Below are 20,870 nucleotides of genomic sequence, written 5' to 3'. Positions count from 1 at the left end.
CAGGTAAGACTATTGTTGCTATGTCTTTCCTCTGCATCTCCATCCACGATCCAGGTGATCCTGAGTCTCTGTTTCAGTCAATCATTTCCTTTAACAAGGTGGTGGAGCCAATTAAAGACAGCTTATTCAATATACTGCCCTGGTATCCATGTCAGTTGGAACGTCTGAGACTTATCTGCTCCCTATTCTAAAGCCCAAAATCAAGGGAGAGAGAAGAGAGAGAGAAATTGGTAGAGAAAAGGGTCAGTAGCTCCTGGGGCATCATTATACACAATGCTAAGGTAACCTTGGGCTTTCCTGGTAGCTCAGCTGGTAAAGAATCCGCCTGCAATGCAGGAGACTCCAGTTCAAGTCCTGAGTTGGGAAGATCCCCTGGAGAAGGGATAGACTACCCATTCCAGTATTCTTGGGCTTCCCTGGTGGCTCAGACGGTAACAAATCTGCCTGCATTGCAGAAGACCTGGGTTTGATCCCTGGGTTGGGAAGATCCCCTGGAGAAGGGAAAGGCTACCCACTCCAGTATTCTGGCCTGAAGAATTCCATAAACACAGGAGCCTGGCAGGCTACAGTCCATGCATTTGCAAAGAGTCAGACATGACTTAGCAACTTTCACTTCACTTCGCTTCAAGGTAAGCTTCACTGTAAGGTTTTATGTTTGCAAGACATTTCTTTCTATGTGATTATGTTTTTCTTTTTTTTTCATGCCAGGGAGCATGCAGACTCTTAGTTCCCTGATCAGGGATCGAACCCATGCCCCCTGCAGTGGAAGTGCAGAGTCCTAACCGTTGGACCACCAGGGAAGTCCCAACATGATAATGTTTTTACATTAGGAAGAGAATTTTAAAGGGGAGGAAACCTTTTCCAGGCCCTATTGATGCTTTTGAACTGTGGTGCCAGAGAAGACTCTTGAAAGTACCTTGGACTGCAAGGAAATCAAACCAGTCAAGCCCAAAGGAAATGAACCCTGAATATACATTGGAAGGACTAATGCTGAAGATGAAGCTGCAATACTTTGGCTACCTGATGCAAAGGGCCAACTCATTGGAAAAGACGCTGATGCTGGGAAAGATTGAGGGCAGGAGGAGAAGGGGGCAACAGAGGATGAGATGGTTGGATGGCATCACAGACTCAACAAACATGAGCTTGAGCAAGCTCCGGGAGATGGTGAAGGACGGAAGCCTGGAGTGCTGCTGTCCATGGGGGTCACAAAGAGTCTGACATGACTGAGCGACTGAACACCACCACCACCAAGTAGCCTCAGATGGCTCAGATTGCCACTAATGAGCTGTGTGACCTTAGGTATGACCCTTAGACTCTCTGAGCCTCTGTTACCCTGCCTGGAAAAATGGTTATAGTCAGGCCTTCCCAGCACCGCTGCCACCCCACGTACAGGCAGCCCCCATCTGCATGGGCCGTGCCAAGCAGTCCCACTGTTGTCTGGACATTCATGACACAACCACAACATCAGGGGTAATGTCTCCTGGAAGCTTGCTGTGGTGTGCATGCGGTGAGGATCTCTGAGCCTACATGAACTTCTGGGACCTATTCTGACCTGGGGCGGAGCACAGGAGAGAGGGAGGAGAGAGAACACTGGGTGAGGAGCATTGGCTTCTATCCTCTGCTCTTTGTCTCTACCCATTTCCTCTTGCCCTGGGCTCCTCCCCATTGAATAACTGCCAGATTGCTTTGGTTTCTATTTCTTCATTGAGCCGGCGAGCGAGGTGGCAGTGGCTACAGAGGAGGTGCAGAGATGGCCTTTAGTGGTGCCCAGGCTTCCTACATAAACCCAGTGAGTTCCTGGGGCTGGGGATGGCTTCAGCTAGGGGTGGGGAGGAACAGGTGTCCCAGCTCCTGCAGGTGACAGGAGCTCTTGCAGGAGGTGGGGGGAGGGGGGCATCCAAATGAGAACATAAGAAAGGCAGACAAACCAGCCGGCGTGATCCTGACAGAATTTCCCCTCTGAGCTCGTCTCGTTCCCCTAGCACCACTCAGGGCTGGAGCGGAGGAGCATCACCAGGATTCAGTAGGCAAAGGTTTACTGAACTTTCCCTGGGTGCCACTCCTGCTCTAAATGCTCAGTGGGGAAGAAGGGCCTACATCATAACTAGAAAAGAGATTATTAATACTTTTTTTTGCATGAAGGGAGAGGTACACAGGGCTTCTGGGGAGGCTAACAACCCAGCCTGGAAGCGAAGTGCACTTCCCTTGAAGATGGCCTCCCTGGGTTCAGCCATGTCCTAGCTGGGTGACCACAAACATCCCAGATGGCTCAGTGGTAAATAATCCGCCTGCCAGTGCAGGAGATGCGGGTTCCAACCCTGGGGGAGGACGATCTCTTGGAGGAGGAAATGGCAACGCACTCCAGCATTCTTGTCTGGAAAGTCCCATGGACAGAGGAGCCTGACAGGCTACATTCCATGGGGTGGCAAACAGCTGGACATGACTAAACCACTGAGCAGGCGTACACGTGCAACCTCCAGCAAGTTGCTTTACCTCTCTGAGCCTCATTTCTGCATCCGTACGATGGGGATAACCCTCAAGTCACCACCCAGGGCTGGGGGAAGAATTAAGTGAGGTAGTCCACTGAGAGAGCTTGAAAGGTGTCTGGCTCACTGTGGAAGTGTTTAGAATTAATAGGAGCCTGGGGGTGACAGGGAAGGCCTCCTGAGGAGGTGTCTGCTCCCGGAGGGGTGAGAGAGTAATGCAGGGCAGGTCAAAGATACCTGAGAAGGACCATCTGGGGCGTTATGGGGGAGAGGGGGCACTGTGGGGTGCAAGGGCTGCGTCTTGTGCCCTTTTGCCTCTTGTGTGGAGGCCCCACTGCAGGTGGCCTTGTTTAAACCCTGTGAGCCTTATCATCCCCAGGTCATAAATGGAAAACAGGTTCAGACAGGTGGAGGTCACTTGTCAAATGTCCCCAGATGGTAAGTGACCAAGGAAGCAAGTGCCCACAGAGAGAGCCCTGGGTGAGGAGGAAGCAGGCAGACGGCAGGCCAGGTCTTAGGAGGTCTCCATGCCCCCTGTGTCCTGGGCCTGGTCCTTCAGTAGGAGCCTCTCCCAACCTCAGCTTCCTGAGAGGCTGGGCAGGTGGGCTGATGGAGTCCTTCCTGGGAGGGGTGGGGGGACAGCAGGTGCTAGGGGACTGCTGGACTCCACACTCAAGCCCACCTCCCCTGGGGCCCCTCTGGGCCTGCTTGCTCCAGGCAGTGTCCAGTGCCCCTCAGCCCACTTTGGGGGGTTCCTGTTGGGGTTGGAGGAAGCTGGGGCCCCCCAGTGGGTGCTTCCATGGTGACCTCGGGGTCAGGATGTGACACCTAGGTCTCCTTCTCCCTCAGATGGGGGACCCAGAGCCCCTTCCAGGCCCTCATGTTTTATTATTCTGGTGACACATTCCTTTCTAATCCTTGGGTTCAAAAGCCAAAGGTTTGAAATTAGAAGGAAATTCCTTCTGTTGACAGCAGAGAGGCAAAACAGGGCCTCAGAGTCTGGACGAGAAAGAGGCAGGCGCAGTCCCCCAGGGACCAGCAGCACGGTCCACCCCACGTGGCCGCCTGCCCCCAGGTCACCCAGTGACCTCTAGCATCCAGGACCTCACTTCCTCCCAAGTGCAGCATGAGGGTCACCCGCCTGGCCGGTCAGCTGAGTCAATGCCTCTAGGAAATGCCTCAGGAGCACCCCTATTCCTCACCCATGCCACCCTCTGGTCTCATCTGGCCCAGGCCCCAGAGGGCCAGGAGGGCAGCAGCCATCAGAGTCAGGACGGGACTCGCTGCTCAGTCCAGGAGGGTCAGGGCTTCCCCATGAGAAGTGGCCCTGGTCGGGGCTAAAAGCGTGGGTGCTGGGATTCAAACCTATCTCTATCACTGCCTAGCTGTGTGACTTCGGGAAAGTTAGGCAACCATCTTGTTCCTATTTCCTCATCTGTAAACATGGCACCAATAATGACCTAGTGGTTTCAAGGAAATGGGATAATGAGATAACAAAGGCACAGAAGGGAGGCCACCGGAAGTGGCCACCGGCAGTGCCGCCCTCTGCGGGTGAGCCCCCTAGCCAGGTGTGGCTGGGTGGCCTCTGTGACACTGGTTCTCCAGAAGGAGACTTCCCACCCCTGGCCTGTAGGGCCTGGTTCCTCTTTCTGGAAGGATATGAGGAGGAGGGAAAGATCCTCAGTCTCCAAGCATGGCCAGGAGCTGAGACCTAGTTCAGACCCAGCAGAAGGATTAAATCATCCTGATGCAGACAGCTACCCTTGTCAAGTCTTTCCAGCCGAGGGCTTTCCACTTAGCCTTTCACCTAATGCTCTTAAGGACACTGCCAGGCTGGCCTCGCCAGTGTCTCACTGTTCTGAGGAGGGAACTGGGGTGCAGACAGGTCATGTGACTTGGTCAACATCAGAGCTGCCAGCGTGGGGAGCTGGGAGGCGAGTCCATGCTGTGGGACCATAAATCCAACATAAAAATCCTTCCTCCAAGTCCTCTAGGTGCTGCTGTTTCTTGCTAAGATCACAGACACACAACACACACGTGCACGGAGGGGTCCTTGGCCAGCCAGGCTTAAAGCAATACAAATTTATTCTGTTAGAGTTCTGAGGTCAAAATCTAAAATCAAAGTGTCAGCAAGGCTGTTCCCTTCTGGAGGCTTCATGGCAGAATGTTTCCGTGCCTTTCACAGTTTCCAGAGGCTGCCTGCTTGCCTTGGCTTGTGGCCCCTTCCTCCTTCTCTAAAGTCAGCAGCTTCTCGCTTCTGTTGTCACATCTCCTACTACTGACCCTCCTCTTCTGCCTCCCTCTTTGAGGACCCTGTGACTACATTGGGCCCATGCAGATAATCTACAATAACCTACCTCAAGATCCTTAACCTAATCACATCTGCAAAACCCCCTTTGCTGTATAAAGTAGTATATTCACAACTTCCAGGAAGTAGCATGTAGACATTTTTGGTAGGGCAGAGGGGATGGTGGTAATTATTCAGTCCACCCTACCCTCCTAGGAGTCAACCAATATTAATGGTTTGTTTGAATCATTCCAGAAATGTTTTTACATAATGCTTTATTTATAATTAGTAAATATACATATATAGCCTCCCCCACCCATTTTTTAAATAATCCATGTGGCATCATTCCATATCAATTCTCAAAGAGTTCCCTTCTTCCTCTTCTTTTCTTATTAAGTCTCCATACAGTCCGTTGTATGGAAACACCAAATTAATCTCACTATTTTCTTCCTGGTGGACTTTTGGATTTGCTTCTGATTCTTTATAATTATAATGCAGCTATGAATAATCTTGTCTTTAGGACTATACTCAATTTGAAATAATCTTGTGTTTCAGAATTTGAGGGTGCCATTTAAGACATTAAAATCTCACAAAGCTTTTTGGGGAAATCATTTCCTAAGATTCTTTACTGTCTGAGCCATGGCTTCCTTGGTGGCTCAGAAGTTAAAGAATCTGCCTGCCATGCAGGAGACCCAGGTTTAATCCCTGGGTCAGAAAGATCCCCTGGAGAAGGAAATGGCAACCCTACCCTCAAAATCCTATGGACAGAGGAGCCTGGCACTATAGTCCATGGGGTCGCAAAAAGTTGGACATGACTGAGCAACTAACACACACACACACACACACACACACACACACACGCATTTCCTAAGATTAACCTGTACCGCCTGCCCCCATGATCCACACAGGGCTTCCTCTATCCTTCCTTCCTTCTGTGCCCTGAGGACCCCTTCCATCACACTGTGCTTTCAGTTCTTTATACCTTCGTGTGAATATGCTTAAGGGAGGAGCCCACGCTGCCAGAAGGTTGTATTTTAAGCCTTGTCTTTCATGATGGTGTGAAAGGCTCTTAGGAGGCTTCAACAAACAGTTAAGGGGATTCTTCTTCAGGAAAGTCCACCATGCTGGTCAGCCTAACTGGGTCAGGCTGATTCTACTCCAAAATCACTGACATGGACAGACAACAGAAAGAACTCAGAGATGCAGAGACGTTGTGATTTGCTTAAGGTCACTGAAGTATTTAATGGCAGAGTTGAGACCTGACCTGGGGTGCCGCAAAAGACACCTCTGCCAAAGGTCCATGGAGAGTATAGTCTGTCTGAATGGGATCCTGACATCACTGGTTATCTCCCAGGGCCAGCTGTGCACACGAGGCTCAGAGGGGCTTCCCTGGATTCTGAGTGGTCACACAACTCAAGGACACAGGGTAGGACTGAATTGGGCTTGCAGGTGTTTTTTTGTTTGGCCTGCACAGTGTTTACTTTAATTTGCTGCCAAAGAAGATGTATAATGTGGAGAGAACAGTATCATAAACAACACACACCCATCCCTCAGTTTCAACTCTTGACCTATCTGTTTCACCTTTACCCAAACCTCCTTCCCTTTCCACCCCTGGATTATTTTGAAGCAAATCTAGGTATATCATCTCATCGCAAACATTCATTATGTGTTCCTATCATAAAGAAACTCTTCTACAATCCTTTTTTAAAGGATTTTTGCCCCAGAAAGTAGAAAGCTTTACAGAGAAAAAAATCCAGATTTCTGTCTTCTCCTAATAAGTTGGAAGCTCTGTCCACACTGGACTGGAAGGTAATCACAGGTTACAGCTGAGTGGACACTGCTCCTCAGATAAGGAAGATGATGCCTACTTTGCTGAAGTCCCCACCACTCCCTACTGTACCCTACCTGGCCAGCACAAATATGTAAATCACCTGCCTCATTTCTGTCAGCATTGCATGTGTGTGTGTGAGTTTTTTCCTTATTTTTTTTAAAAAATAGTTTCTATATTTTTATTTTATATTGGAGTATAGTTGATTAACAATGTTATGTTAGTTTCAGGTGTACAGCAAAGTGATTCGTTATACGTATATATGTATCTCTTCTTTTCCAAATTCTTTTCCCATTTAGGTTGCTCCATATCATTGAACAGAGTTACCTGTGCTATGCAGTAGGTCTTTGTTGAGTATCCATTTTAAATAAGCATTTAATTTTTGTAGGGAATTGACTTAAAGGAGAAGGTAGACGAGACTTCAACAGCTTGAAAAAATGTGAAAATTGACTAGGAGATTGTACAGTGTGTAAGGCAGTTTGTAGAACCCCATTAGGCATTCCGGAGAAGGCAATGGCACCCCACTCCAGTACTCTTGCCTGGAAAATCCCATGGACAGAGGAGCCTGGTAGGCTACAGTCCATGAGGTCGCTGAGAGTCGGACACGACTGAGCGACTTCATTTTCACTTTTCCCTTTCATGCACTGGAGAAGGAAATGGCAACCCACTCCGGTATTCTTGCCTGGAGAATCCCAGGGATGGCGGAGCCTGGTGGGCTGCCGTCTATGGGGTCGCACAGAGTCGGACCACGACTGAAGCGACTTAGCAGCATTAGGCATTCATTTGGAAGGAAGCTTCGAAAGTTGAGATGTAACCAATTTAGGAATTTTGCTCAGAGACCAAGGTGGAAGCGGTGGGGGTGGGGGTGGGGGCGGTAGAGAGACAACCTACTACATGATGGACTCTTCCACAGACTTTCTCATTCAATCATGAATCTCACCCCAAAAGCGGGATTTATCCCTATTTCACAAATGAGGAAACTGAGGCAAAGAGCAGTTAAGTAAGCTTCCCAAGACCACTCAGGTAACGAGCAGCAGAATCAGGATTCAAACCTGGAGGATGCCTGGCTCTAAAATGAAGTCTTTTCACCAGAACCATGGATCCTTTATTTATTTATTTGTTTTATTAAAATCTTTTTATGTCTGCACTGGGTTGTGTGTGGGCTTTCTCTAGTGTGGAGAGAAGGAAGCAGGAGACACTGACCACCATCTCCTCCCCGCAGGTTGTCCCCTTCACCGGGATGATCCAAGGGGGTCTCCAGGATGGACACAAGATCACCATCATTGGGACCGTTCTTCCCTCAGGCGGGAACAGGTACCGGGAAGTGTCTCTCTCAGCCTCATCCCTGAGTGAACCATGGTGCTGTCAGCTCAGGAGGGTCCACCCAGCATCCTCCAAGCATCCGCACCTGGCTCAGGGGATGGGAAGGGCTTGGCCCTGCCAACAATGCATGAGACCCTGGCCACCTGCACGTAGCATCCAGGGCACCATTAAGCAGACTCCCCAGAGACAGGGGGGAATGGAGGCTCACAGTCTAGGGAGGGAAGCAGGCCAGCCCAGAGGCAGAGTTCTGGGACTGAACCTCGTACACGATGACCCAGAGCTGCAGACACGTCAACTTCCTCCATTTTCTACAGTCACTTGCATCTACTTCAGAACCCTCATGTCGGCCGACATGGAAATATTTAAACTTGCCTTCAAGGTTGCAGTTTGGTCTCTTTCAGTTTCAAAGTCTTTGCTGCTAAAGTCAATTCGAAATATAAATACCTCAGCTCTGTTTCCCAACCCCCTCCTTCCCGAGGTGGGCTGTCTGGGAACAGAGAGGAGCTTGCACATATTCTCGGAGGTGAGGGAGTCATCGGTTGCTCAAGCAGCCTTGACTGACCTCTGCCGAGGGCCGGGTGACCCAGAGGCCTACAACCTGTGCCCGTGTGGGTGGGGTCCAGGTGGGCTGCACCCTGAGATGCACAGTGTACACCGAGGCCCCTCTGGACACGTGACCTCTCTCAGAAGCCTCTAGATGACTTCCTCTGTCACTGCCTCCCCTGCCAGGTGACACAGTCACACTGACTATGGACTCTGAGAGCCTGCAGTGCCCCCCAGGGGACTTGGAGGGAAGCGAGGCACCTGGTTTCCCAGAAACTGTTCCAGCAGGGGAATTGGGAACCTTGTCTCTGAACTTCCATCCCTCCCTCTCCCCCCCTCCCTGTGCCGACCCTTCCTCCCAGCACAGGAGGACTTTCTACTCCCACTCTGTCTAGTAGAGCCTGTCTCTACCTCCGAGGGTCCCCCTTCTGATGGGAGCTGTTGTTCTCTTCTTCCCTGGGGTGGAATTTTCAAAGGAACACAGCAATGAAGCTGGAGGGTGGCAAAGGGAAAATCACACCCAGATATTTCAGAAACACTATTCTTCACTTTAAGAGGAACAGGGACTTCGATTTTCTCACTCTAGAGTCACTTGGAACATCCTTTCCTTTTTGTGTTCCCGGAGGGAGCATCTAAGGCTCAGGTCCTGGCCAGTTCTGTTGGTCTTGCTGGTTGAGAGCTCACCAAGTGCCCTGGTATTGAGGACAACATCCCAAACTCACCCTCTTAACTGATGAAGCAAATGGGTTCTCAGGGTTTCCCTGGAAGGCAGGTGAGCACCTCTCCATGCTTCCACTGCGGGGGGCAAGGGTTCCATCCTTAGTTGAGAAACTAAGATCCTGCAGGCCATGCTGCACAGCCCAAACAAACAAACAAAAAACCAAAAATGGGCCCTGCAGATACAATGTCCACTGAGGGCCGCCCATGGGTGTGCTGCAGCGCCTGGCTCTGTGAGGATGACACGGTAGCGAGGCACGCTCTCTGACTGCTGTGTTTTAGTTGGGGAGACCAGAGTGACTCTGAGAAGCAGGCTGTGAACCGCACTGGTTCTGAGTTCAGGCAAGGTGGTAGGACAGACTTCTTTCTGGAGAACCTCAGATCAGAACTTGGTTTGGGGACATGCAGGAGTTCCATCTGGGAAAAGTCAGAACAAACATCAATTGCACCCCCTTCATGAGTCAGGCCCCTTGGAAGCTCTTTTTTTTTTTTTAGCCCTCACCTCAGAGTCACGGCTGTACCCAGAGGAAGTTGGGATGGTGAGGAGAGGTGGGAACAAAGAATCACTTACTTGGCATCCTCGGGCTGCCTTGGTCATCATCCCCGAAGGAAGGCAGTCACCCCCTTTCCTGGGTGGGCCAGCTTGAGTAGTGTGGTCTTGGTCATTGCAAATGACAAACAGGGCAGAGTTGGGGTCAGGATCCAGGCCTGCTGACCTCACTGGGGGCACGTGGACACACGACAGCCTCCACTGAGCGACAGACACGCACACTGAGGTCTCCATGCCCAGAGAGCTAGTGTTTATTCTATGTCTCCCCTTTAGACACCGTCTCTGTAGGTGTCCCGCCAGTGTCACCTCTTCTTTCCACTTGTCCTCTTCTGTCCCAACTTAATGGATGCGGGCAGGCCTTGGCAACCACTTGGTCCAAAAGGCTCTCACTTCCAGGCACTTTTCTCGAGTTCCAACTTGGATACAAATTTCTTTACCCATAGAAATTCACACTGTAAGGGCAAAATGTGGTAACTGAACAAAAACACATTAGTGCAAATTAGGTGAACAAAACAGACAGCAGCAGACTAGGGATGGGTACCAACCAGCCATGCAGGCTGTATGCAGATTCCCAGATGGATGTCAGTCCAAAGTTTGAGAACTTCCTGTTCCCACCCTTGGGAGTAAACCAGGACACCAAGCACTGCCTGATTTCCCTCCATCTAGGTTTGTTGTGAACCTTCAGACCGGCTATAATGACAATGACATTGCCTTCCACTTCAACCCTCGGTTTGAAGAGGGTGGGTATGTGGTCTGCAACACGAAGCAGAGAGGAAGCTGGGGGCCGGAGGAGAGGAAGATGCAGATGCCCTTCCAGAGGGGCAGCTCATTTGAGCTCTGCTTCCAGGTACAGAGCTCGGAGTTCAAGGTGAGTTGGAACTCTCCTCTCGTCCCTTCAGCTGCCTGTCCCCTGGCTCGATCAGGTGCCATGTATGGTCTTAAAATAGTCACGTGAACAACACCTTTGTACAGAGAAGAGGATCATTTCCTTGTAAGGCTGCAGTCCCCTTACACACCTTCATCTGCATCTACAAGTGTACCTGTTGCTTCTTTTACTCCAGAAATAAGCACTGGAGAAGTCACCGTGGTGCTTTTTGGCCTCCTGGTGTCTTTACAGTCCAAGTTATTCCCATTTCTCTGTTGTACCCCTTCCTCCACTCCAGGTCCCTGGGAACATTTCTTTTCCTGTTACCTGTTGCTGCCTTCATCCAGGTGTTATTAATAACTTGGTTTTGCAGGACACTGCACATTGCTTTTGCAAGCAGAGCAGTGTCTCTAGACTTGGGAAGAAGGGGGGCAGGGGTGAGTCCATCTGTGTCTGTGCTGTGCTTCTCTGTGTGAACACAAATGTCCCCAGCCCTTTGTCATGGAACTTACCTCTCCTCTGCTCCCCACCAACATTTGTATGTATATTTCAATATGCATGTTTCAGTAACACCCCAGGTGAGCTATGATTAGAAAGACAAACCTACTGCAATAAACAACCAACCAAAAGAATGAAAAAGCAATGACTAGAGCCAGACAGAGATAGTGTTTGGATGCCCTCTGGGTCCCAAGCATGTTCCTGTGACTGGCACATCTCTGAAGGCTGATGCCCGGATCTACAGGGAATAAATGTGAAAACTAGATGCAGGTCTAAACTTCTAGAAGCAGGGGTCCCAGGGGCTCAGGTGTGCTTCTACCTGGCTGGGATCCCCCTCCTGGCATGTTCACTTCCCTCGGCAGGTGATAGTGAACGGGAACCTCTTCACGCAGTATGCCCACCGCGTGCCCTTCCACCGCGTCAACGCCATCTGCATCATGGGTGTCGTGCAGCTGTCCTCCATCAGCTTCCAGGTCAGACTGTCCACCCAGCGCTTGTCCCCAGGGGCTGGGTGCGGGGCCCAGTTCACTGTGCCTGGGCCCTGCTGCGTGGACCTGAAGTGCCAGCCAGTCTCCTTTCCAGGCGGCTCTGGGGACACGCCCCTGGCTCCCTTCTCCTCCTTCTTGTGTCGCTGTCTCTGTCTGGGACACCCGCTCAGGCTTCTGGACTCAGATGCCGCTCGGTCTCTGCTTCTCTCTATCCCCACTTAGTGGTGGTAGAAAGAACCTGGGCTTGGGAATCAAACTGAATCCTGCTCAAATCCCCAGCTCTGCCATTCTCATCGGCTGGGGGATCTTAGACAAGTGACTTCACCTCTCCTTGCTTCGGTTTCCTCAGCTGTGGAAGGAGCAGGGTCTGCTGCCCCACAGGTCGCTGTGTCAGCTCAGTGAGGTCACACCCATCGAGGGCACAGAATAGCCTGCTGGGCCACTCCCAGGTCTATTTGATCCTCGCTGTGTTTTAAAATTTTTAACATGTAACCAACATCTAAAAGGTCAGGGGCAGTTTTACAAGATGAAAGAGTTCTGGAGTTGGATGGTGGGGATGGTTGCATAATGGTGGAAGTCAACCTAACACCACTGACCCACACACTTAAAAAGTAGTTACGATGGTCTGTTCTATGGGATGTGCATTCCGCCACAGTGTAGCAGAAAAAAGGTCAGGTAATAGCCCGTGGAAATCTGGATTTCTGTTTTTTTGTGTGAAAACTGGGAAGACTGGGGTATGGTGGGCCCACATTCTGTAGGGCCTCAGGCTGCTGATTGGGAGCTGTTGTCACTACTCTGGCATCTGTGCCATGGGAACATTTGGCACCTTGACATGGGAAAGGCATGCAGCAGGCCCTTAACAAATACAGGATCCTCTTCTTTGGTCTTCATCTCTCATATTCCTTCCCTCCTTAACTCTCTCGTATGGGGGTGGAGGAGAGAAAGGTAGAGATGGAGCGAGAGATGGAGTTGAACATGGAGAGATGAAGGCAGAGAGAGAGACAGAGGTGGGGCGAGAGATGGAGAGAGGGACGGAGGTGGAGAGAGATGGAAAGAGAGATAGAAGTGGAGAGAGAGATAGAGGTAGAGAGAGAGGTGGAGATAAAGAGAGATGGAGAGAGGGATGGAGGTGGAGAGAGAGCTGACCAGCCTGCTGTCACTCACTGAAGCCCAACCTTCCCTCTGCCTGTCCTGCGCATCCCTCACTCCCCCACCTGTCTGGTTCTCTCCTCCCTGCCTGGCCCCTGCTTTTCCACTCTTCCTTGGCTCCATTAATGCTTCTCTTCACCCCATGGCGCCTTTTGTTTTAACAGAACATCCGCGCAGCTCCCAAGCAGCCCGCCTTCTCCACGATGCAGTTCTCCCAGGCTTCCTGTCTCCCACCCAAGCCCAGGGGGCGCAAATCAAAAGTGAGTTTAACAGAGGCCTGGGGAGGCTGAGCCACCAGCACGAAGGACAGAGTGTCTGAGAGGCTGGTCTAGTCAGCAGGCCAGCCAGGGTCTCCAGGCCCGTTATGCCCAAAGGTTCATCCACACCCCTCAGCCCAGAGCTGGGGACCTGGGAGCTGTCCTCAGCTCTTCCTTCCTTCATTATCTCTCCAGGGCACCAGCGCCTCTCCTCCCAAAGCCACTGGCTTTGTCCAGGCCATCTGCCCCCTCACCACCCCGCCCATGGCCTGGTTCTCCACCCCTACACCCCCACCCACCACCACTGTTCGTTCCCATGCACAAGTCCGATTGCATCTTTCCCCTGCTTTAAAGTCCTAAAGGCCCCAAGTCCTTCTAGAGAAAGCCCAGATTCCCCAGTAGAATCTGCAGAATCCTCCCTAGGCTTGCCCCAGCCTCCCTCCTGGCCTCACACATGAAGCTCACGTGGCCTCCACCACTCATGAGGGGCGGTCTCAGGCCACCATGCTTTTGGCACGTGCTGCCCCTGTGCTGAAAGCATGCCCCTCTGCCACTCACCCCCAGCTGACCCTGAATGGCCCTTCAAATCTCTCCTTAAGTGTGGCTCCTGTGGAACACCGTTCCTGATTGGTGGGTCACTGGATGCCCCTGCATCCCTAAAGACTCTCAATATCTCTGTGCTACATCAGTCATCACGTCCTGCTATAATTGTGCTTATGTATGTCTCTCCATCACTCCCCTCCCCTGCTTCCCTACACCCACCAGGCCCTCTGTGGGCTCGGATTGTAGCTGGTTCATTCATGTATCCCAGCGTTTTCCACAGCACCTGGCATGCAGTAGGGATTCAGTTAATGAATGTGGAATAGGTTTGCAAGAGGAACAGTCTGCTGGGTGAAGGCAGGGTCCTGGACAGGAAGGGGACCAGGGCCTGTCCTTTCCTCGGCCACTTAAGCATTGAGGACTGAGGGGCAGGGGGTCTCTCTACCCAGCCCTTCCCATGCCCATCACAGTGCAGGCAGGGCACCTGCCTCCTGCTATGTGGACCCAGGACTGGTAGAGCTCCAGGGAACCTTTGCAGGGCAGCCAGACTCTGGCCCTGGCCTGGGGAGGATGGGGCGTGATGGATACTATCAGAAGAACTGGGTACCATTTTGGATTTTATCTCTTGTTATCTGGGTGAGCTTGGGCAAGTTGCCTAATTTTTCTGAGAACTGGTTGCCTCACCAGCAAAACAGGAGGTAAGGATGTCTCTCTCATTTGTAAAGCCTTGAAGCCAGAGCCTGGCACACAACGAATCTCCAGCCAATGTTAGTTTTCACCTTATGGGTGAACTAGGGCACCAGGAATAATGGTTTTATCTCAGGGAGCTAAAGGAAGCGAAATGGTCTGTATCAGATATGTCCTCCTCTCTTTCTGAGGGCTACCCTGGTGGCTCAGAAGGTAAAGAATCTGCCTGCAATGCAGGAGACTCAGGTTTGATCCCTGGGTCGGGGAGATCTCCTGAAGAAGGGAATGGCAACCCACTCCAGTATTCTTGCCTGGAGAATCCCATGGAAAGAAGAACCTGGCGGGCTACTGTCCATGGGGTCACAAAGAATCAGACACGACTGAGTGACTAACACTTTCACTTTCCCCTTCTGAAGGAGCCAGTGGGAAAGTTCCCCCTCCTCCACTTCCAACCCCTCTCCGACACTGTTGCATAACCACAGTGTTATCTTGGGGGGGATGGGTGAGAATCTGGGTGCCCGGAAGGCTCAGGAAGGCTTGGTTGGCAGCAGGAAGGAGGCATTTCTTACCACAGTTCTTGCCGCCATCTTACCCTCACGCGGCACCAATGTTAACCACCGTTTTCGTTTCTCATCCCTTTCAGCCTCCAGGGATCTGGCCAGCCAACTCGGCTCCCATTGTAAGTCTCTTGCTCTCTCTTTAGACGCTCTTCACTTTGTTTCTTCCTGTGGGTTAAAAGAGGGCTTCCCTGGTGGCTCAGAAGGTAAAGAATCTGCCTGCAATGCAGGAAACCTGGGTTCAGTCCCTGGGTCGTAGGTTAAAAGGAGGAAGCAGAGCCAAACACCCGGCTTCTCCCACTGGAAGGTGGGGCCACCAAGGCCAGACCCCTGGACCGTCTGCCTGGCTGTGGTGGTAACAGTGGGAGGACTTGCGGTGGGGGAGGGTGGCTGGCCCTGACAAAGTGGGAAACAGCCCCAAGGGCCACTGGTTTGCTCAGGCCCCTGCCAGTCTGTCGGCAGCCACAGGACGCCAAGACCCCGCTTCCGCTTCTTCCTTCTGCAAAGTGAGGCTATTCTGGAGTGATTCCCCTAAGAAAGACAGGCCACATGCCACAAATGCAGCCATATTTCTTCTCAGAAGAAACCTTTGCCCCTATCTCATCCCCTTAAGAGAAGAAATATCTCTACCCATCAATTTGGAGGTACCTTCTGGCTGGTTACAAGCTCAAGATGAAACTCTCCTAAGAGGAGAGAGTTATGTGTTAAGTGCCACCTCTGGGGGGCAGGTGGCGGTCTCCACACAGGTGAGAGCTGGTTAAAAATGTAGTTTCTTCCTTCCAGACTCAGACCGTCGTCCACACCATGCACAGCACCCCTGGACAGATGTTCCCTGTAAGTCTGAACACTCTGGTCAGCTCACAGCCCCACTACATGCCCCTTTACCAAAGGCTGAATTCTCTAGGTCCAGGGTCAGGAAGAAAGCAGTTTGGCAAGGAGGTGGGGGACATTTGGGGTTGAGGTCCTTCGCTCAGGGGACATGCACACAATACTCTCCTTAGAGATGGTAGAGGTTCTGGATCAGGCTGGATTTACCCAGGGCGCAAGAAATAGATCCCCTAGGGGCCGGCAAGAAAACCGGTCCTTCTGTCACTGGCGGGGTGGGGGTGGGAGTGGTGCCCAGTGCTCCCAGAATCTGGATATGAGACCCTGCATCCGGAAGACGAGTCCCTGGGATGTCTGTCACTGCTGATCACGGCTGTAGGCTGTTTCTCCGCCTCCACCTCCTGCCGGGACAATGCACACAGGGACCTGGAGTCAGTGGGGCTGTCCTTGGAGGGGCTGAGGGGCAGGTGACCACGCTGGAATCCAGGAATACGACAGGAAGTCCCACCAAGGCTGACATGGGGAGGAAGGTGGCTGGGAAAACCCAAGGGCTGAAACCTTTACTACTTCAGTCTCCTATTGGAGCATCTGCTCTAGAAAGTGCGATCTCATGAGCGTGTGCGCATACACATGCAAGCGCACTCCCGCCCTGATGTTCTCAATCTCTTTTCAACAGAATCCCATGATCCCACCCATGGTGTATCCCAACCCGGTTTATGTAAGTGGTTTCTTGGGGAGGAGGGGAGGTCTGGTTTGTGCTGTTCAGGGTTGGGGGGAGGGGGAGAAGGCAGCTTACAAAATTAAAAGCAGTGCCTTAGTAAACTGAAGTTCTGGAAACTTCCGAGTAACTTAGAAGACTTACAAAAGGAGCTTTCACCTTTAAAATTGTCCCTTCCCACCCTGAGCATATCATACAGCCTCCCCTTCTCAGCCTAAGCATCCTTAATGCTGGAAAGGTTTTCTTTGCCATTTACTGAGCCAAGTAAAGATACCATGAAGTTCTTTCTTGAAGATACTCACAGACACAGCAAACTGTGGGCTGACAGTCCAGATGCATAGAAATTGGCACAAAGGTCCCCCTAGGGTGGCGGCTGCTCTGGCTGCTGCTGGCTGACCAACCCCACCCTCTCCCCACAGCCACTACCTTTCTTCACCTCCATCCTGGGTGGGCTGTACCCCTCCAAGAGTATCCTGGTGTCGGGCACCATCCTGCCCAGTGCTCAGAGGTAAGCCAGGGCTCCCAGGGAGAAGAGACACCCCAAGGTCATTCTGGCCACCGCTCTGCCTCACAGCAGAGTCCATGAGAGTGGCCCACCCCCCAGGTTCTACATCAACCTGCGCTCAGGGAGTAACATCGCCTTCCACCTGAACCCCCGCTTCGACGAGAATGCGGTGGTCCGCAACACGCAGATCAACGGCTCCTGGGGGTCTGAGGAGCGAAGCCTGCCTCGCGGGATGCCCTTCTTCCGAGGCCAGAGCTTTTCGGTGAGATGTTGCCACCTGGAGCTCGAATGGGCTCTCAAGGGGCAAAGGAGGAGCGGGTGGAGGACATCTGGGGGCACGTTGATCGAGACAAGAGCTGATGCCTCTAGCGTGAGGCCTGGGCTCAGAAGAGAAAACATTCACCAAATGACTGCTATTATCATTTTACTATTACTGTCCTGCATAAGGCAGGGGGCAGGTACTATCAGCTGTTACAGATAAGGAAACTAATTCACAAGCGTAGGTTACATGCTAAGGTCACACAGCCAATCAGTGTGGGATGGGACTTGAGAATGAGGTGTCATTCATTCATCACTCACTCACTTATTCAAGAGTCATTCATCAGATGTTTTGTCCAGGCCCACTTTGAGCAGGAAGTACCCCAGATGTTGGGGGGACAGCTATGACGGCAGCAGTCTAGGTCTTGACCCCACGGAGTTTACAATCGAGGTGGGAGGAGGAAGAAGGAAACAATGAACAGATCACTGTGGAATAGCAATGGGTACCATGCGGGGAGCAAAGCAGGATAGGGAACAAGTGAGCCCCAGGGTCATGCAGCCTTAGGTGGGGGCAGATCTCAGAGGAGGCCACAGTGCATGTGGGACTTCAGTGGTGGGAGGAGCCCAGCTTGCAAAGATTTAGGAGCAGCAGAGGGAAGGGTCATGGGCAAGGCCTGTCTAGGAAGCAGGGAGGACAGGGATGTGGAAGGGGTAGGAATTCTGGAGGCTGGGATGACACAGAGCTAGATTCTCAATCCTGACTACACACTCAGATCACCTGAGAGCTTGAAAAATAAAAATCAATGCCTGGCCCCACCCCAGGCCCATGAGTGGATGAGCCTGGGCACCAGTATTTTTTTTTTTAATTTTTTAATTTATTTTTGGGTGCACTGGGTCTTCACTGCTGGGCGTGGGCTTTCTCTAGTTGCGGCAAGTCGGGTCTACTCTCTAGCTGCAATGCATGGGCTTCTCATTGCAACGGCTTCTCTTGTTGCAGCTTGTGGGCTCAGTAGTTGTGGCACCTGGGGTTAGTTGCTCCATGACACGTGGAATCTTCCCAGACCAGGGACCAGATTGGTGTCCCCTGCATTGGCAGGCGGATTCTTAACCACTGAATTGCCAGGGAAGCCCCATCTGTGCTGTTAAATATGCCCTAATACTCCTCTCCCGGAGTTGAAAATGACCGATAGAGGGCATTTGGGGCCACAGCAAAGGAATTTGGATTTTAGTACAAGGTGTTGGTGTGTTTCAAGCCAGAGAGCAGTACACTTTGATAGCTGTGTGACCTTAAGCAAGTGACTTAACTGCTCTGTGCCTCAATTTCCTTATCTAAAATATGGGACTACAAGTAATACCAATCTCGTGGAGAAGCAAGAAGGAAATGAGATCGTGTTTGTGACATGCTTAGGACAGTGCCTGGTGTGCAGGGACCACACTGCTGGTGTTAGTGTGCGGTGGGGACAATGATAGTTTAACAGAAGTGCTGCCGCTGCCTCCTGGAGGATGTTGGGAAGGAAAAGACAAGTTAAGGGGCTGCTGCAGCAGGAACACAAGCACTGACCACGCCTGTGTGCTGGGTCCTAGGGGTATGGATGACATACGCCAGCCCTAAGGGGGCATCTGACTTGACTCGATGGGGGTCAGGAGGTGGGGAGTTTCCCCGATAGCTCAGCAGGTAAAGAATACGCCTGCCAATGCAGGAGACATAGGAGACATGGGTTTGATCCCTGGGTTGGGAAGATTCCCCTGGAGAAGGAAATGGCGACCCACTCCAGTAGTCTTGCCTGGAGAATCCCGTGGACTGAGGAGCCTGAGGAGTCCAAAGGATCGCAAAGAATTGGACATGACTGAGCGACTATGCATGCATAGGAGGTGGGGGAAGGCTGGGAAGGCTGGTTGGAAGGAGGAGGGTGAATCCTGAAGAGGGATTAGCAGTGATCCACCTGGACAAGGTATGCAGAACAAGGAGCAATGACATTCTGGGTGGGGATGCAAGGCGGGCAACGGAATATGTAAAAGGTGCTGGGAAGGAGAGTGCGAGGCATGTTTGGGCACGAGTGAATCCTTCGGTGTGGCTCAAATGCACTGAAGTTTGGGGAAGGTGGGAAGGAGGGAAGGAGACGAGCCTGCCTTCCGCTTGAGGACAGCCCAGGTAGGGTGCAAATGCCGGGGGGCCTGTCTGTCCAGGTGTGGATCTCGTGTGAAGGCCACTGCTTCAAGGTGGCCGTGGATGGTCAGCACCTATTTGAATACTACCACCGCCTGAAGAACCTGCCCACCATCAACAACCTGGAGGTGGGGGGCGACATCCAGCTGACCCACGTGCAGACATAGACCAGCCCCGCCCTGTGTTGCTGTCTGGATCTGCTCACCACCCACATCTTTCCCACCCCGGCCCCGGCCCCAGCCCTTCCCAGGCCGCCTAGAATCTGGGGGCTTTGCTGGAGAGACCACGACCTTTGCTGGCTCTGCTCCTGGCTACAGCCAGCCCCGAGTGGAGAGGGCAGCTGGCCGGTACTGTCTTCCTTAGACAGGGCAGCACTCAGATCCTACAGAAGACGGGTGGTCCACAGGCAGAAGGCCCTGCTCAGTTCCCGTGGCAGAAAGGGAGGGTCCTGGTCTTCCCAGGCTCCAGGCCTGCAGCCCCACCTGCCTCGAAACCACATTCCCATCCCCCATTCCAGTTCACCTAGTCTGAGCACCAGCTGTCACTCCACGTGGAAGCGGTATCCTCGACCCCTCCTCTTTCTCCAAACTTGACCCTCTCCCTGCTCCGTTAAACCTACCCTGCTGACACCCCTCTGGCCCCCACTAACGGACCGGAACCTTCTCAGCAGGGGGCTGTCCCTTTTCCCAGTGTCCTTCGAATAAAGAAAGAAAGAAAAAGACTTGTTGGTACACGCGCATGGGATAGTTGTGGTTTATTAAATGAATGTGGATACGTTTTGTTGTCTCCGGAACTGGGAAGATCCTGACTGAGGCAAGGGGGAGGAGAGATCATTGGCTCACTTTGATCAGGGGGCTTCCTGACATTGGGGTCTGCTCCCAGCGGGTCCCCCACCAGCCCCACAAGGGTGTGGGAGAAAGCTCAGGCCCCCTCTGGACGGGAATCTTTGCCGGAAGCTTGGTGACAGAAAACCAATGGCTCCATGCTTCTGAAATGGGCCAAGGGCTGGGCCAAGCGGCCACACGGCAGGGCCAGTTCAGCAGAACCCTGGGTCCCGGTGGGAGGAGGGGGCTCGTGAGCTCCGGAGAAGCTGGTTCAGAAGAGACACCTGTGTGTGTGGGCCCGCTGTGAGTCCCCCAGCATCAGGGGTCAGTGTATGTGGGGAGTGGGAAGAGACTCAGTGTGGCGGTTCTGCTGGTCACAGAGCCAGTGCCGGGGGACCCGACTCTGTGTCCCCATGACGCCAGCACATCCTGCTAACTCCAAGAATCCAGTCCTCGTGAGCCAGGGTGGGCTTGGACCAGCAGCACCTGGGGGCTCCTTAGAAACACAGAATCCGGGCTCTGCTGCAGACCTCCTCAGTCTGCGATATAACAAAAGCCCAGGTGGTCCCCTGCTCGCTGGAGTGGGAGAGGCGCTGGTCCGGGGGACTCTCCTTGACCACGCTGTACAGATGCATCGCTGGGACACTGCGGTGGCGTGCCCCTTCTCCTCCTCCCCACCGCCTGGCCACCCCACCTGAGCAGGAGTAGGGGAGGGGAGAAGGGGGCCAAGGAGCCAAGGAAACAAGAGTCCAAACCCAAGCTGGGAGCCAGATTTAGCCAACCCTCCACTTAGCCCCT

The 20,870-nt window shown here is 52.4% G+C and overlaps 1 protein-coding gene and 1 non-coding gene across 5 annotated transcripts; one reads left to right on the top strand and one right to left on the bottom strand.

The window, feature by feature from the left end:
• Positions 1–727: 727 nt before the first annotated feature.
• On the bottom strand, positions 728–800 carry TRNAG-UCC (transfer RNA glycine (anticodon UCC)). The gene has a single exon. It is a non-coding gene; the product is annotated as a tRNA-Gly (tRNA).
• Positions 801–1,699: 899 nt separating this feature from the next.
• Positions 1,700–20,022, top strand: LGALS9 (galectin 9). 4 transcript variants are annotated; one of them, XM_081584584.1, is made up of 11 exons: positions 1,700–1,789; positions 7,824–7,915; positions 10,401–10,602; positions 11,460–11,570; positions 12,899–12,994; positions 14,862–14,897; positions 15,559–15,609; positions 16,277–16,318; positions 16,738–16,826; positions 16,923–17,085; positions 19,269–20,022. In XM_081584584.1, exons 1-11 carry the CDS (start codon positions 1,751–1,753, stop codon positions 19,413–19,415), a joined length of 1,068 nt encoding a protein of 355 aa, XP_081440710.1. In that variant the 5' UTR covers positions 1,700–1,750; the 3' UTR covers positions 19,416–20,022. The 4 variants fall into 4 exon arrangements, with proteins under 4 accessions (XP_081440710.1, XP_081440713.1, XP_081440712.1 ...); XM_081584587.1 differs by having other exon boundaries at positions 17,011–17,085; positions 19,269–19,973; XM_081584586.1 differs by lacking the exon at positions 12,899–12,994 and having other exon boundaries at positions 19,269–19,987.
• Positions 20,023–20,870: the final 848 nt, after the last annotated feature.

The sequence above is a fragment of the Giraffa tippelskirchi genome, chromosome 3 (genome assembly GCF_054371585.1).
Source record: "Giraffa tippelskirchi isolate mGirTip1 chromosome 3, T2T-mGirTip1v1.2.pri, whole genome shotgun sequence".
NCBI lineage: Eukaryota > Metazoa > Chordata > Mammalia > Artiodactyla > Giraffidae > Giraffa > Giraffa tippelskirchi.
This window is presented reverse-complemented; position numbering and strand designations above follow the sequence as displayed.

Coding starts and splice junctions, on each gene's coding strand:
- LGALS9 (XM_081584584.1), top strand. CDS start 1,751: ATGGCCTTTAGTGGTGCCCAGGCTTCCTACATAAACCCA. Junction 11,571..12,898: donor TGTCCTCCATCAGCTTCCAG/GTCAGACTGTCC, acceptor TTGTTTTAACAG/AACATCCGCGCAGCTCCCAA. Junction 15,610..16,276: donor CCCCTGGACAGATGTTCCCT/GTAAGTCTGAAC, acceptor TCTTTTCAACAG/AATCCCATGATCCCACCCAT.